The 18,423-nt window shown below is 40.4% G+C and overlaps 1 protein-coding gene across 2 annotated transcripts in view; it reads left to right on the forward strand.

Moving 5' to 3' along the window:
* Nucleotides 1-18,423, forward strand: part of kirrel1b (kirre like nephrin family adhesion molecule 1b) — a 79,262-nt gene that overhangs the window by 34,713 nt on the left and 26,126 nt on the right. For both annotated transcript variants that reach the window (XM_013909812.1, XM_013909811.1), the window contains exon 2: nt 13,267-13,416. In XM_013909812.1, coding sequence (XP_013765266.1) covers nt 13,267-13,416 — 150 coding nt within the window. The remainder of the gene's footprint in view (nt 1-13,266; nt 13,417-18,423) is intronic.

An 18,423-nucleotide genomic window follows, 5' to 3' on the forward strand; every position in this document is an offset into this window, starting at 1 on the left:
TAACACTGGATGATTCTCTGACCAATCAGATTTGGTTGAACAGTCAGGCTGGAGAATACACTCCTGTTTGTCTTTGTATACCTATAAGGACCTAAAACCTCACAAGATGATCATGGTTTACTCAGTCCTCATGCTGCTACTCTGAACCCCAACATAAAGTCTTAACCCTCACACAGCCTTTCAAAAACGGTGAAGAATGACTAAAATGTTCTCACTTTCAAAAAATGTCCTAAATCATAAAGTCTCCAGTGGGTCCTCACAACTCTAGAAGTGCCAGAGCGCGCGCACGCGCGCGCACACACACACACACACACACACACACACACACACACACACACACACACACACACGCTCATACACGCTCATATTCATCCATGCGCTCGGTCTAATTTGTATCGAATGCAACATTCACAGCATTGACCTGCTCACTCAAATGCACTCACACTCACAGACACATACACACAAATATAATTTCCCCCTCCACTCATACACTGACTCACACACACACACACACACGCACACACAATTGCCCTCCTCTTCTCACATGCTTTTTCACTCCGTGCTCATTTGGTGATGTTAATGCTAGCAGACATGTACAGTGTGCTCTAACAGCAGAGGGAGCGGAGGGTGTGTGTGTCCGCTTGTGTGTGTTCGAGCATGTGCGTATGTCAGTGTGCGTACGTTTGTGTGTACTTACCTCTCTTAAAAACCAATTAACGGCGCACAGCAGCAGACACCCCCCTCCTCCAAATGAAGAGGTGAATTAAACATCACCAAGACCAGATGGAAAGAAATCAGAGAGAGAAAGAGAGAGGGATGAATAATTGAAAACAGGGGATCATAAAAAAGTGGGAAATAAAACTGAAATAAGAGATGAAATGAAATGTAAGAAAACAGAAGTCAATTAGAGAGACTGAGAGAGAGCTGCGGGGAGAGGCAGATAGGAAGACAGGGGAGGGATTGCTGCCAGTGTGCGTGTATGTACTTTTGCATATGTACAAGTGTTTTTATATATGTGTGTACTTGTGTGTGTGCATGTAAGTGTGGGTTTGGAGCCTGCTTTCTGCAAAAGAGTCAGACTAATACAACACAGTTGTTTGAAGTCAACAGCAGCTTAACCAAGCTGGTTGCAGTACGGTCATGATTAGCCTAGTACTTTTTTGACTAAGCTAAATTTCAGTAAAACTCTGTCACCACTGTGCATGCTACATGTGCTTCTATGTATGTGTGTAGGTCATTTTACGTGCACGAGAGTGAGAGAACAACCTGTGAACCCGGCGCCGGTTTACCAAAAAAGATTTGTCAACACTGCTGAGACACAGATCATAAATGCTGCTGCAGTCACATTTCTCAAATGGTTATCGTTCAAAGAAATTGCAGATGAATTTGAATTCTCTTTTATTAAACTGAAGAGAGGGGAGGAAGAAGTATTTCTTTCTTTTAAAATCTTGACACATCTGTGATGAGAAGAAACCAGCATGTACTGAGCAGCTAAGCTTTGTCTCCTGTGGTGTTCTCTACAGTTGTCTGATTGAAGGTAAATGAATTAAAAGCTAAAAAACTTTTACCTGAAAAACAATAAACTGAAATAGTTTTAGATTGCATTTCATTTGAGTAGTGAGGTTAAATGTTTTTATCTGACTATATTTGTACTAGTTGACTATAAATACATAAAATGTTCATATTTTAAAAGAAAAAAGGGTAAAGATACACAGTGGTGCACATTTGTTAGTTAAAAATATTTGTATTAACTGCCTGTTAGTAGAAATATCTAATCAGCCAATCACATGGTAGCGACTCTATGCATTTAGTCATGTAGTCATGGTCAAGGTAACCATTTGAAGTTCAAACCGAACATCAGAATGAGCAAAATTCCAACTGATTTAAGTGACTTTGACCATGGCATAACTGTCACACAGACAGACATAGGCTGGTCTGAGTATTTAAGAATCTGCTGAGCTACTGGGATTTTCCCACACAATCAGCTCTAGAGAATCATCTATAAAAAAAATAAAGCATGCAGTCAGTAGCATTTCTCTGGATGAATATTCTTGTTGATGTCAGAGGTCAGAGGAGAATGGCCAGTCTGTTTTGAGCTGATAGGAAGGCAACAGTTACTCAAATACCACTGATTACAACCAAGGTATGCAGAAGAGCATCTCTGAACACCAACACTTTGAACCTTAAAGTAAATGGGCTCGAGCAGGAGAAGACCACACTGTGTGCCACTCCTGTCAGCTAAGAACAGTAAACTGAGCCTGCAGTTCACCAAAATTTGATAGTAGAAGATGTGTAGAAATAGAAGGTCTCATTTCTGGGCTGTCATTGGTTGTCACAAAGGTTAAATAATCTCAACCTGTTTTCTTGAACATGAGTTCACTCTATTCAAATGGCCTCCACAGTCACCAGATCTCAATTCAATAGAGCACCTTTCAGATTTGGTGGAATGGCAAATTTGCATCTGCGAGTTTTTGCAAATCTGCAGGAACTGCGTGATACTATCATGTCAATATGGAACAAATTCTTTCCCAGCACTTTGTTGAATCTATGCCATGACATTCTATGCCAGGTCAAGGTCACAATGACCTCACAAAACACATTCTTGGCCAGTATGCAATAAGTCATAAATTAATTAAGGCCAAAGGTGTGTTATATGACTCCATCCATTCACCACTTATCAGGATCACAGGGGCCTGGAGGCTATTTCAGCTGTCACGCGACGAGAGGCAGGGTACATCTTGGACAGGTGACCAGGGTTTACACATAGAGACAGACAACCAGTTAACCTAATCTCACTAATTTCATGTCTTTGAACTATGTGAGGAAGGAAGAACATGTAAAGTCCACACAGAAAGGTCAGGTAGTGGAGTTGATAGTGGAGTTAGCACTGTAAACACCATATATGAGCCCTTATATGAGACCAGTAATGACAAATACGCATGAAAATGTTCCGCCATAAAAGCTGCTGGTAGCTGTCAGTTACTTTCAAGGGCACTGCAAATGCAATATTTTTCTCTTCTCTGTACTAAACTAGTTAAAATAAAAAAATATCAAAAAGGAAAATGTCAATTTATTGTTGGAACAACTAAAAAGGGCTACCATTAACTAATACTAAGAGTAGTGAATCATCTAATCAAATGAACATTGTTTTTAAACCATGCAGTTTCTGATCTTTATTTATCCCGACTGCTGAAGATAATGGGCCTTTTCTTATTTATTCTGTTTGGAGTATAACTGGTTCCATTTTAGTACTTTATGATAACTCTGTAACTGCATTTTGCGGTTTATACAAATTTAACATTTTCTGTATGCTGTATTCAGATTTAGTCATCTACAGCAGGATTTCAGTAAATACAAACACTTCATTTCCTTAAAAAGTTTTATTCTGAAACATTTGCACGAAATGAAAACCGAAACTGATTTTTATAGTTGATAGGCGTTGGGCATTTACCTGAGAAAAAGTACAGTAAGGAAAAGTAGGGAAAAGTAACCGACCTACTAAGAAAAACACACACATAAACATATCCATGGACAACAGCGAGAATTCTGTATTGGTTGATAAAGTTGGTCAGAAAGAAAGAGTTCATGATGGTAAATGGCCTGCATTTGTATAGTGCTTTACATAGTCCCTAAGGACTCCAAAGCGCTTTACACGTTCAGTCATCCACACACACATTCACACACACTAGTGATGGCAAGCTACGTTGTAGCCACAGCCACCCTGGGGCGCACTGACAGAGGCAAGGCTGCCGGACATTGGCGTCACCGGGCCCTCTGACCACCATCAGTAGGCAACGGGTGAAGTGTCTTGCCCAAGGACACAACGACCGAGACTGTCCGAGCCAGGGCTTGAACCGGCAACCTTCCGATTACAAGACGAACTGCCAAGTCTTGAACCACGATCGCCCCATGATGATGAGTCAGATGATTTTCTGATCTTTTCCATGATGCCAGTGTAACATTTAGTCATCAGCTGTAGTTGAATGATGTATTTGAACATGTGACTGTGGCGACCAAGCATCAGAAATGAGCAACAAATCATGGGTGTGGACATGCATGCTTACCATTGGTGTAAGGTGTGTAATAAAACAGGTTGCCAGCTTGTTGCAGGACTAACACAGAGAAAAACAACTATTCATGCTCACATTCACACCTATGGTCAAATTGACTGTAGAATCACCACTTAACCTAACATCCATGGCTCTGAGCTGTGTGATGAAGCCAGAGCACCTGGAGTGAACCCACAGAGTCACAGGAAAGACCTGCAAACTCACACTGAAAATCCCCACCTACACAGTGGACTTAGCAGCACGTGATAACCCCCTCACCACCATGATGGCCAAACATTTACATAACATTTAACTGTACGAGATAATGATGTGATGATGATGATCCAAAGGGTCAAAGGTCAGTTTCACTGTGATGTCTTGACGTTCTGCAAAAACAGTCTTTCAACTGTAATTTGACATTTGATTGGATAGTGATACTCATCTTTAGTGTCTCCCTGTTCCTTCAGAGTGTTCACTACACGTGTCATACCAGCCTAGACAGACATGGATGGAAAGTGCAACTTGAGTAGGCTGATTGGTGTGATGTGCTGTTTCTATCTATTCATCCATCCACTATATTCTACTTATCCTTGTCAGGGTCATGTGGGTACTAGACCCTATCCCAGCTACCACAGGGTGAGAGGTGGGTACACCCTGGACAGATCGCCAGCCTGACACAGAGCTAACCCAGAGAGACAGACAACCATTCGCACTCAGATTTCTTTAAGAACAAACAAAGTGAATGAAAATGTAAAAAGAGCAAAAAATGCCCAGAAACTGCTCTGTGTTGAGAAGGCTCATGACCTGTTGTAGTTGTAAGTATGCAGTTTCTATCAGTGGTTTTAGATGCCTCTTCAAGCTTATTAACACTGAGTTTCTTATTATAAGCAGTCATAAATCATAGCCAAACTACAAATGATAGACCAGAATTCTAATAGATTCAATTGGCTTTTAAAACTATTCTTGAAACAACCACATTGTGCTGTGATAAACAGTTCCCCTGTAATGTTCCTATCCCTTTATTCATTCAGATGTTCTGTCTGTATATTCTTTGGCAGCGTAAATGTAGACTAGTACGGTGCCAAAAATGAAAAGAAAAACAAACAATGGAATTTAAAGGGAGCCGGAGCCAGAGCAGGATCATGTTATTGGGTGATCCCTAAAATCTAGAAGCTCAAGAAAGATCCTTAAAGTGATTTTCAAGTAAACAGATAAGTCAATTGTTTTATGAATGTAAGCCAATAACTGGGGAAGAAAGATGCGTGTGTCTGTGTGCGTATGTGCATGTGCAAGTGTTTTTGGCAGTGTAATTGTGTATATTTGTGTGCGTGTGATTGGTGCCTGTGCTTTTGTAAGTACGCTCATGTGCTCATGAATCTTGCGCGCATTACTTTTTTGGAGTGCCCTTGTGTGTGTTAGAGTGTGCGTTTCTATATCTACGCATCGGTAACTGCCCCTGTGAGTGCGCGTGTGATTTCCAATAACTGCTGGGTTTGCTCAGCATCACCTCTACGGTTGGTTTCACGCTGCTTCTCTGTTCTGCTGGAGGTGTTTGTGAGGAGAAATAAAAGCAGCATTTGGTGGTGGGGGGCACTGGGAAATCGCGGAGCTACTGTTTACAGCAAACACACAGCAAAAACCGAGACACACAGCGGCAAAGTTATGATCTCCGTGTCTGTCCCACTGTGTCTGTCTCGCCAAGTCCTTTTCTGTCTCTCTCTCTGTCCGCTCTCGTGTACGTCTCTGTCAGTTAAATGCTGTGTGCTTTGGGGGCATAAATGTTACATAAATCATATTTCCAAAACATCAAATAAACAAGGATGCAGTAAGCATATCAACCCACAGGAATGATGCAGTCGCCCCTCACGGCCAATCAGAAACAAACAGGTCGCTGTATTCATGACCTTTGTTTGTAAATGACTGGAGGGAGACATGGCTTTGTAATGTGACAGAAAAATCTTTTCTGTAGTTGCTTTGTGTGCCAAGCCTTCCTATATACTGCAGGCTAAATGTACTATAGATGCACAGCATTTCTGTAAAGAATATAACTATAGCTAAAACAGAGATTCGTCTCTAACCGTGGCTGTGTAATATCTCTGTCTCATACATTATCAGAGGAATTTTTCATGTAATAGTTGAATTACCACGTCTGTGTTGTAGGTATTTGATTAGTTTTGATAACTGAAACATTCAAACGTTCACATAAAAGGAAGTTATTCTAGGTTTCAGCCGGTAGCTTGAAGGTTGTGAATTTCTGGACTCTACAAGTCAATAATAGATCCATAATTTTGTCAGACATCAAATATTTGACAGTCATGTTCATGCTGCAAAGTAATACAGCACTTTGCATGTTAAGGCCCAAAAGCAGTTTGAGTGGTAAATTAAAATTTACGGCAATAAAAATGAATTATTTCTAAAACTATGGAAGCATAAAAAATGTATTTCAGACACGACAATGATGTCTTTTAGACCATTTAAAAAATGTAATGCACCAACTAACTTACTAACTGTCATGATAGCTTAAATACGCTTATGTGATGTCTCACTGTCATAGATGACAGAGGCAGAGCACCTACCCCAGTAACTACTCAGAAAATTATTACACGTTTTCTTCTTCTCTCAGTGTTATGATTTTATATATTAGTCTTATAAGCTACTAATATCACATAAATGCCTGGAGAGTTTATTACGAGTCATAATTTTTCTCCGAGTACTGGATGTTAGCCATCTATATGCTTGTTTAATTTCTTTGCTTTTCTTTTTGTTCCTTCACACACATGCACACAAACACTTTCTTTTTCCTTTTCTCTCTTTGAGGCGAACACCTTTTTTTGACTCTTCCAGCCACACTTTGCCCTTTGCTGCCTTTTTCGGAAATGGCAAATATATGCGTGCGGTGTACACAACACAACAATGACAGCTACGCATGCAGGCATGCGTGTAAACACGAACAATGCTTTCGCATACACACGTAGACACAGCGTGCTCTCTCTCCTGAGTGAGAGTGGTGTGTGGTAGTTGAAATGGGAGCGAGCCATAGCCCAGAGGCAGAGCTGGGCCATGAATACAAGGAAAGGGTCAGCGTGGCAGTTTTTGGGGTGGGGGTTAGAAGCATGAATGCTTCAGGGTGTGGAGATGTGCAGTTTAGGGTTACAAACCTCACAAACTGCCTTTTCATTTCTACATTTGCTTGTAGGAAATTGCATTTGGCCTCTGATGGCCACCTTGGAGGTCTTCGCTGTTTGGAATCAGCAGCTGCATTCCTCAGGGAGTACTGTGACCATGTCTAATAAGATGACAAGACATCCCACTTTAAAGTCAAGGCAGTTAAAATGTCAGCCGATTTCTTCTTGTTACAAAGACTTCCTTCTTTTTCATATTAACTCAAATTCCAAAAAGAAGAGCGCTGCATGAAAGTTATGATTTGATATGAGTGAGCAGTGTTATTGTTTAGCTCACAGGAGAAGAGAGAGCGCTGAAAAGTTGATTGCTGCCTGAAATTCCAGTTTTATACATTCTTGTCAGCTGCACTCAGCCTATTTCTTTTTTTATCCTTGAGCTAATCAAAAACCTGTGAACTGCACTCGGAATAAGAAGTTATGTGATAGATTCATTTGTGCTTATCACAGCAAAGACAACTGAGCAAAAAGGGATAGTGGCAAATATTATATGGGGACACACACCTGTACTGTGCAGCAGCGCTGACACCAAGTCAGGTTACTTATTTCACTGCCAGCTGTCAAAACTGCAGAAGAGTTGCAGTTTTATTACAGGTACTACAGTTTCTTGATATATTTTTTTAATAGTAAACGTCTTTGTCTAAGGAACACTGCGTTCATCGTTTGGTGGTTGTGTAGATTACAACTGTGATTGTCTGTGCAGAGCAAACCTTTGGCCGCACTCCTTCCTAAAATAAATCAATGGGCGGACAAAATTTATGACTTTCACAAAGGAGACTACTGTCCATTTCTTAAACCTTTTAAAACGTCTTTCTAATCCTTTGTTAAAGTCTTTGGTTGTAGTAAGCAAGGTGCTAAGTCTTTCCTGTACCCGGCACCCCTGACAAAACAAGAGCCATGTGTATTCGTATTGTGTTGTTTCTTTGCAAGTGGCTTTTCATTTGGAGAAAAGATGAGTTTTGAAGTGAAAAAGACAATGAATTCAGTGTTATACAATGACAGCTGTGAAAGGGCTGATGCAGACCACAATACAACATTAAATATGCTCTGAAACATACATCAGCTTTGTGGGAGCAGTCACAATAGACACCAAGGTATAGACCATTTTCCCCTATGATACCTGGGACAGCCTCCATACCACTGTGAGCCTGAACTAGCAGTTATGGATGTATGAATGTATGTATGTATGGATGGCATACAACTACTTCTCAAGTCAAGTGTCAAGTGAAGGCAAATATTTCTTACATGGTTAATCACCTGCATAAATGTTCACATGAACCGATGTCCTAGGTTACTCATTATGAAAGTCTATGAATTATTTTACAGTACAAATTCACTGGCAAAAATCGTCCTTGCTGCTCAGCTTCCCCCTTCAGCCTACACTTCTGTGTGAGTGCAGCTCCTCTATTCCAAGTCAGCCACTGAATGTTAATACTTCAGCATTAATGCAAAATGTAGAATTTCTTTATAATACAGAAAGACTTGTACACTTCAAGTAGAAATTGATAGGGCTAGTTAGATAGTGCTTGTATTGATGTTTAACAAAGCTCAGCCTGAAGGGAAAAAAAGACCAAAGTGAATAAAAGATATTAAAGGTATTACGGATAATATGCAAGGGCACTGTGGCTTTTATTGTGAAGCTGGGTCATTATGCAATGAGAATAAAAAAGAGGAAGAGAAGATATGCCCAAGATTATCCCCAAGGGTAATGATGCAGGGATGTAAAGATGAGAAGGAGAGTGAGGAGGAGGCTGAGACAGAAAGAGACAATTGCAGCAGAAAACAGTGGATAGGAGAGAGGGCGAAGAAAAGTGAGAAATATATAAAAAAACATGGAAAAAATGTTCATAGATACAGAGAGATAATGAGGGAAATACTGGAGTACTAGAGGGGTAGTGAAGTGAAGCGGGAGAGGAAAGAGAGAAGATGGAGGGAGGTGGAGAAACAACGAGCTGGGTCCAAAGAACAAAAGAGAGCGGGATTGAAGACGCTATAAAAATTGTGCATTGCTGCATTGAAAAAAATACACAAAGAAGGAGAGGAAACGAGGACGGAAAGAGTCAGACTATATTAAAAGAGGTGGGCTAGTCAAAGTTAAACAGGATGAACTTGGAAACCCTGACAAGAAAAAAGAAAAAGTGATTTGAGGAAAATGTAGAGAGGCTAAAAAAAAAAGAGCAACACATAAAGGAAATATAAATGTAGAGAAACTGACCACATGTGAGAAGAAATACACAGGGAGTTTGAAAATGGAGAAAATGTTAGAGGGGAGAGAGACAGAGGTGTGTGTATGCTGGTGGAGGCAGCGGGTTGGTGGGGTATCCCGTAGGGTTAATTACATCTCTGTTCTCTGTCTGTACAGCTCTCACTTCTCTGATCTGAATCCCTGCTTCAAGCTGACAAACTGCAGACACACGTATTCAATCCCAAATATGCACACAAATCTACTCCAGGCAGCCACAACTTTAAACCCACTGACGGGTGAAGTTAAAATCTAATGTTCGGCATTAAACTGTGAGAGTCCTTGAATACAATTGGATAAAATACTGACATGTGTTACCTACCACTGGCATTGTTGCAAGCAAAAACCCTTCCTGTGATTGCACTGGCCAGTGGTTCTGGCCTCTTCCAACACAACGTTGTGCCCAGCCTCAATGCAAATGCTGCTCTGGAGCACAGATATTAAAGGTATTAACCAAGCCTCCAAAACAAAAACCACAAATGCACACTGCAATTCAAACGCTGCAGGATCCACTGCTAACTTTCCGCTATAGACACTGACAGTCCTGGAGGTCTTAAGTTATTGCCCTGACTGATCAGAACTGTGCTGGTAACAGACTGCACAACATCATACAGGTGGTTTTAATGTTGTGGCTGATCAGTGTATACCCACGCAGTCATACCCACACATTCATGCATTTCACAGCACACAAACAGAAATGTTTGTTGTCTCCTCCTTCATATCTTTCTGTCACTACTTCTCTCTTTCGCTCTCCTACACAGTTACACACAGATTAAACACATCACAGCCAGTCCCGTGAGAACATGTGTTGTTCTGTACAGAGTTATACACGAAGATGAGGGCCTTTGCTCATAATAGCTGTTAATTTTGCATAAATCATGCATAACATGACCCACATGTAAATCACTCAAGTTAGCAGGCACAACCCAGCAGCTCCTTCTTTTTCCACTCAGAAAGAGAAGCAGCTCCCACGTTCGTAGTTTTATTTTAAGGTATTCTGTTTGACTTTCACTTTTTAAGATTAAAGACCTAAGAATGCACATTTTTACAGCCGGGGAACATTATCACCTGTTTTTCAAAGACCAGGTGTGAAAAAATGTGTTTCAATCAGGAGAACTATAGACAAAGAAGATTGCTGTTTTCCTTTTCATTCATTTTTACTTGGTGGAATACATCTTCATACAAGGAAAAAGGAAAAAGACAGAGAGAGAAAGAACCGATAAGACCCCAAGTACAGAAAAAGGCAAGAGCAACATGGATTAGATTAGCTATAACATGAAAATTAGGAGATGGAGTCAAGGTGGGTCTCTGGGTGGCTTGCAGCAGTTGTTTAAGAAATTTAAGCAATTTACATATGGCTTGCAAGAACTAACATTAGAATGGATATTTTTGCCTCTGTGCCAGGGTTGTTTAACATATCAGAAGAAATAAAATCCATTAACATTCTATATTAATGTAATAAATCATACTGTATATAAAAGTAGATATGATTTAACTATTTTATTGACCCGTGTGGTAAAGGATTGTTTTATCTCACCGTTCTAATAATATGCAGTAAAAGTAAACAAACTTTTAAACAAACTCTTAATCTTCTGTTATATATATTTTTTCTTTTATTTGTGCTGGAGCAACTGCTTTCCTGTATGTTCTTTTTTACTATCCCTTTTGGCAACCTTACAAGATGTGCTGAACTTGTGTTGAACTCTGAGTGATCCATGTGTGCACAGTGAGTGATAACAAGAGAGTGGTCGAGTTGTACCATGCACTGAAAATGCAGCACAGCTTCCATATTCTGTGTGTTGCATTTTGATTGATTGTGCAGAAATCTAAGGGCGTCATTGTATCTTCCCCAGTAGATTAATGAGAATTTTAGGGGCTGAAAGTCGAAAGCTGCTTGGATTTTAACTAATGACTGAACTAATTAAAGTTTTTTTTTTTCCACATTCTGCCTAAAAATGCCAGCGTTTTATGAACAGTTTGCCTTTATTTGAAACTACTGAATACAGAAGTACATGACTCGCAGCACTCTACAACTATGATTACAAAATGTTTTACATTAATTAAGAAGAAATACAGTATACAGGAAAAAAGAGACAAAACAAACTAAAAAGGTGATACACGCTGTTAAATGTTTGCTATTTAAACATGTCATAAGAGCCAAAAGCTTAAAGGAGAATTAAAAAGTCTGAGGATGAGATTTTAAACTCTGATGAAAATTAATAACCTGACCTCCCTTGGGGTTTCTATAACTTGAAGCAAAATAAGAGTGAACACAAAACCTAACAGGTTGTTTAAACATTTGAACTAATTGGAAAAACTGTCCCTTCTGGAAATAATATCTCAACAAAAAGCACAACCAAGCAACAGCCACTAAGAACGGTGAAGTGTGTTAAGGCAGTTTTTCCCTTAAACTTCAAAATAAATTACACAGCTATCAGCTCACAGTTGCCACAGTTGTCTTCTTGAATCAGCATTCAAAAGGAAAGTTGACGAAACATCAAAGCTCTTCTTGTGAAGTTTTAAAATGTCCTGCTTTCATTAGACAAGCCTTCCACACAAATAACATGACAAGTCATGTAATCCTCCTGACAAATCAGTAAATCGCCCTGTTGTTTGCACCTTTGTGGTTGAATCCCACTGAGATGTGTCCCTCAGAGCCAGGGCTCGCTTTATTAACCAGTTTTGACTTAATTAGCTAATAGGATTGTTTTAACCATGATCCAAGAACAGAATAGCCCACGGGAAGACAGACACAAACTCTGTGGAAGTGTGTATATGTGTGCAAGTGCACATATATACACACTTCCACAGACTGAGTATGCAACTGCATTTGTGTTAGTGATATAGTGCGTTTGTGCACAACTGCATAAATTGGTTGTTGCATGTGTGAAAAAGCTTCTGTCTCTGTAAGTTTCAGTGTGTTTGTATATGTGTGCTCGTGCACGTTCGTGTGCATGTGTCATCTAAGGCAGCGCAGTCTCCCTCTCTCTGCCTTAATTAACGTGCCTTCTTGCAAGACTTTCTCCAGAATATGAAACAATTTTACCTGATGATGCAAACGGCTGAAAATAGCGCCGGGTGAGTGCCTCGCCTCCTCACCTGACACTCTCTCTTTAAGCGAGTGCGTTAATGTATGCCTGCTCTACACTTGTAGTTTTCTATCTGTGTATTTTAGTGGCACTGCGATAGCCAAAAGGCTTATTTTGCTGCAGGAAATGTGTGTGTGTGTAAGCAAAATCCTTTGTACTGTGTGTGATGAAAAAGAGCAGGCTGTATAACAGCTTGCAATGATGTTCTTGCTACACAAGTGTTCGCTTACACATCCATGCATGTACACACACACTTTTGCACAGAAGCCTCAGTTCAGACCAGGGAAAACCTTAAAAAGGAGGCAAAGAGACAAAACAGAGAGAAAAGACACAGAGGAATGAAAAATATACAAAATTCAAGCAATGGACTCTTGACCAGCTAAAAAGACAATAATAATAATAATAATGAACACTATATATGCATGGAGTTCATGTTTATTCCTGTAAGAGAAATTTCACTCAAACCGGGTTCATATTAAAATACACTCATAGTAAAAACACACAATAAAAGAAACAATAAAAACACCCTATATTCAATAAAAGCACACAACAAATTACCCAGCAACCTCCATATGGACAAACAGAAGTCAATAAGACCAGAGAGGGACTGTCTAGCTCGATACAGTGCAATAAAAATGCCAGCTCATGGCCAGGTCACAGTGAAAGGAACTAAAAAATTGATCCCCCTCTCTGTCCTTCTGTTGCAGTGTGGTGCGTTCGTTTCTCCCAAGAGCCCGCGGACCAGTCGGTGGTGCTGGGAGAACGGGTGGTGCTGTCCTGTGTCGTCTTCAACTACAGCGGCATCGTCCAGTGGACCAAGGACGGCCTGGCACTCGGCATTGGAGAGGGTCTTCGAGGTAAAAAAAATGCAGCTTCACCCAGCTGCAGAGATCAAAGTGAAGTGAAGAAGGGGAATAACTCAGCTACGGTTTTGGTTCAGTTTGGAGTGTAAGAACCCTGACAAAAGCTATTATGGTTGAAAAGTGTAGGGGTTTTTTAACATTAAGGGAATGAACACTGTACCATGCGAGAGAGAGTTAAGAGTGTGTGAGTGACAATCTGGGCAAAAAGGAGTCCTGTATATCATGCTGAATTAGAGAAAATCCCTCACACTGCTGACAAAAGCAGACGCACATTCACATTTACATTTTAAGCCGACACGCACATCCAGAATGACTTACTATGAGTGCAACAGTAGAATATACTTCATTTTAAAGATGAGGAAACATCACAAGCAGTGAAAAGTGAGAGTCAAAGGGTCAAAGCCACAACAGACACCCAGTTTTTTTTTCTGTATACGTGGAATAATCAGACGAAACTCAGAAATGCAAAATCAAAGAATGAGAGGCCAGGAGAAGAATAAGAAAAGCAAAAAATGTCATTCTCAGCTAACCTCATCTTGATTTTCTTCAAAATATGCAAACAAGCTTTTGACCACTGTGGCTTACTGAATGCTCGCATTGCTTATGAATAAGGCTGCTTATAGACCTCTGTCCAGGATAACTTTCAGGTAAAATAAAAGGGAAGAAAATGAGCTGATAGGCTCACTGAAATAGAATTAAGAATGCGCAGCATATCAAGTATTCAGATTTAACATCCATATAACACAATAATCAGGTAACTACCTTATCTTTTCACCTTCATCGGCTGTGCATTATTGATTTATACAAATGAAAGTGTTGGAAAGAAAGAGAACTATACAATTATACATAATATACAAACACATAAATAAAAATGCAAATAAGATGATTACTTTTTTGAGAAGTATAGAAAAAAAACAGCATGTAGAAAAAAGAAACTGATGATTTCTAAAAAACCTCCATTCTAACTAACAGTCCATGAAAGCTCTTCTCCATCCACCCATATTCTTAACTGCTTACCCAATTCAAGTTATTGGAAATCAATTGTTTATTGTTTAAGGCTGCAGTTATACATCCCTACAAACCAATTGGTAACTGGCTTGAAATCACTAGCTACTCGTGAAAAATGATTTTTCCCTGGTCATTTGCTAGCAGTTACGGTGAAATTGATCGCTAAAATCCCCAGTCCCCAGACTACAGACCAATCAGAGACCCCTTGGTAAACACAGGCAGCTTCGGAAAAACGTGTATTCCCAATCAGCTGGTCGTTGTGGAAAGTTGTTTTGCTGTCGATGGAAAAACATACCTGATAAACACGTGTTCGGTGCTGCACAAAAATCCTTGTTGCTTTTGCCGCTATAGCAGATTGCTGTGATCACAGATAGTTTTTATGGAAAACGCTGACTGCGAAACCTCACCAACTGCTCACTTAGCCATAATGAAATTGTGAAAGGTGTCTTCAAGGTAAAGTTTCACCTACTGAAATGCGTTAGCTTCAGCAGTAAGACAACTTTCAAGTGTCAAAAATTAAGAAATACCTTTGACACTTTCATAAGTTTAAAAAAAATATTCTGTGATTATGATTTTTGAGTTTCTCAAACTCACATGTTATGTTAAATGAATAGACTTTTGGGAGTATTGCAAATATACCCTTGCAGTGTAAAATATAAGGTCTAAGCAGTCTGTAGTATTACTGATCTCTACTAGTTAGCCTGGAAGATGTACCAGACCATACCAGCAGGTCTAAAGTGCTGTAGCTGTGGTGATTGTGTATCCAAAATTTAAATGCAGGACGAGTGAAGGAGTCTGTGGAGAAGGACTTTCAGCTGATCCAGGGAAGTTCTGACAAACCTTCAGACTACTCAGCAAAAGGAAAGCAAGTCTTAGCCCAGGCTATGCTTAGCAGTAATCCACGCTGAGGATATTGTTTTGCTGTGGAAAGAGCACTTTCAGAAACTCTTGAATCCCACTAACACATCCTCTGTGGCGGAGGCAAAACTTCAGAGGTAGTGAAGGAGCTCTTAAATTCTCCACAAGAGTCTGAAAGCTCCGGACTTTGTTAAACCGTCTAGGCGAAGATGCATTTTCATGTCGTGTGGAGCTCGGGGCCAGCGTCTGTACAACAGGATACCAGAATAAGGGAGTCTGCTATAATTTGTAAGGTAATTGCTCAGCATCCCATGGCTAAGCTCATATATGGTGCTCAAAGGGAGGTTCTGATTGGCTGTTGAACTCTGGACTAAGGATTAATCCTGCTTCACTCCTGCCATACCACATTAGACTAACTCTTCATGCTGGAAGAGTTACTGAGGTGTGATGGAAAAATTGTTCTTCCAGTTTACATGTGTTTTATACATGTGTCAACTGAAGTATCAAGGGATCAGTATTTCACAAAAATGGTACCAGAGCACTTTTGGTGGAAAGGGGGTTGAACTGGAAGGTGAAGCTTTCTATTAACCAGTCAGTCTTCTCACCTAGGGTCAAGTTTTGGGTAGTGACTGAAAGAATATAGGCTGCTGAGGTTCTTACATGCAATGTGAAATATTTGAAAATACCGAGGGGTCTCTGAGAGGACTTGGTTCTCCTTTGCGAAGGGATCGAGTTGAGCCGGTCCCAGGATTTTAATACCATTCTAGCAACTTTGACTGGATGCTTTCACAGCTGATGCTTTCACAGCTGATTTTCCATCTGGTATGTGACCCTGTGATACAAAGGGTAGACCCAAGACAGATGATACAACTCATCTGACCTGTGGACACATCCGAATCCTTCAGTAGGGGTTGAAAAAAGTTTTTAAGGAGAGAAACATTAGAATTTACCTGCTAAGCCTACAACCACCTTGATCCAACTCTGCATAATCCACAGAAAAAGGATAGATGGAAGAAAAACTAACTACACAGCTTTCATTCATTCTACCATTCAAGCTATTTTAAACAATTTATTGATAAATAGTTAGGAAAGCTTTTATTTATACATGAAAATGTTGCCTTTTTTTGGCTGTAATGTGCAATTTCATCTTCTCACAAAATGTAAGAGAAAAACTTCTGTATTAGCACTTACAAATATCACATTAGCACTCACAGACTTTCAGCTCTAAACCACCCATCACATTTCTCATAACACTGTAAATTCATCTACAAAGAACGCTACATGCTGTATAGCACGCAAAAAACACCACATACCCATCCACCCACACAGACACGCACACACCGCCCACACACACTGACACAAAACACACACATACACACAGTCACACAAGTGATAATCTGACATGTGATGCGAATCTTGTGTTCAACTCAATTTAATTCACAGGTTCAGTAAAGGTCTGCACTTCTCTCTCGCCTCCTCTCGCTCTCTCTTTCTCCCTCACACTGTCTTTATTTCCTGCTCCTTCATCTTTAAAACTACAGCTTCACCATCACTTGCTGGCTTCCCAGATCCCCTCTATTGCTTTTTATTTCTTCACTCTCCTCTCTGTCGGTCCCATCACCGTCCCTTCCTCCTCCCGCTCTCATTTTGTTGTTGGTAATGCTCTCTTTGTCCTTGTAGCCTTTTACAGCGTGGACCTGCTGACAAACACATTTGATAAACATGTTGTCCTCTTTGTCTCTTTTCCTGCTTCTCAACCATCTATCATCGCCTTCTGTCCATCTTTTATGCTTAGTCGTCGGCTGCCATTCTTCCCGCCGTGACATACGGTCACTCAACCTTTTGCTCATCTCATAACCTGAACTTGTCATGTCATGAAGTCTGCAAGTTGCAAACACTTGCACCAACAAATGTTATTAATTCATTGGTGATCCATTAAGGTGCAGATGTTGGCTGTATGACGTATAAGTGGTTGTTATTATGCGCCCTGTATGATTACATACAGCTGTGGATGACAGTGTAGGCGTACAGATTGTGCAGTGCAATTCTCACCTGCAGTTAGCTCACCCACACATACGCAGGAGATCTGCGTTCATTCACAGACCAAAACAGCTTCTAGACATCACCTGGCTGCGCCTGTAAAATGTCAGATAAATAAAATTTAAATCCAGTTAATATATGATCAGTGTAAAGCCACCTACATGTGTGGATCATGTTTACGTAAATACCCAAAACACACATGCATCTTCTCACTACCTGCAGGCGTAAGTGGTGGCAGTTTATTGTTCATCCTCAACCTCCTCCTCCTCCTCCTTCTTCTCCTTCTCCCCAGGGTGCTTTCACCTCTGTGGTTGCTATGCTGCGAGGTGCTGGAGTGGATGATGTAATCTCCACTAATACTTTTGTCCCCCTCCACCCAACCTCCTTCTTCCTCCTTGCACCCCAACTGCCTGCCTGCTTGCCTGCCTTTGCCATCTGAATCCATGATGTCATGTTAGGATTGGGCACGGAGGATCAATGAGTGCCCCCTAGTGGGATGTCACGCTCAATTATGTCTTTGTCTGCGAGTTGAGGGTTCAAAGAGAGAAAAAGAGGGTGCTGTAATTGGAACAGCTCAGTCCGTAATTCTGCAGGAATTGATGTGGCGTTATTGAATATGTGGCCACGTTTGATCAGTGTTAGTACAAAAACCATTTAGCTGTTTATCGCTAACTGTGTTACTATACTGCCGTTATGCGTGTGTCCTCATGCATTCATTACCCCCCTTGTGTTGTTTGTGTAGAGGGCATATCATATCATTGTGATCCCCAGATGCTGTGGTTAATGAAAAAAGGTCTTCAATAAATCATGTTATCTGTGTATTATGATAAAAAGCTTTGACACTTTCCCATAAATACGTGTCGCCTTGCTCTCTGTTCTCTGCCTGTGATGGATGTAAAACAATCGGGGTTCAGCATTTATCCATTTCAAAAGAGCTTTTACATTTGCTTTATCCTGTGAACAAATCAGGTCTGAGTCCTCTGTTCCACAGTTACACAAAGGACAGAAATAATATTAAAAACTGAATGAGAGAAGATGGAGAAGAGGTTTTTGGGTTTTCGTTTCTGGTCTTTATATAAAAGGCATGACAAGTAC

This window comes from Pundamilia nyererei, unplaced genomic scaffold, assembly GCF_000239375.1.
Source record: "Pundamilia nyererei isolate P.nyererei 1_Seehausen unplaced genomic scaffold, PunNye1.0 scaffold00031, whole genome shotgun sequence".
In the NCBI taxonomy this organism is placed as follows: Eukaryota; Metazoa; Chordata; class Actinopteri; order Cichliformes; family Cichlidae; genus Pundamilia; species Pundamilia nyererei.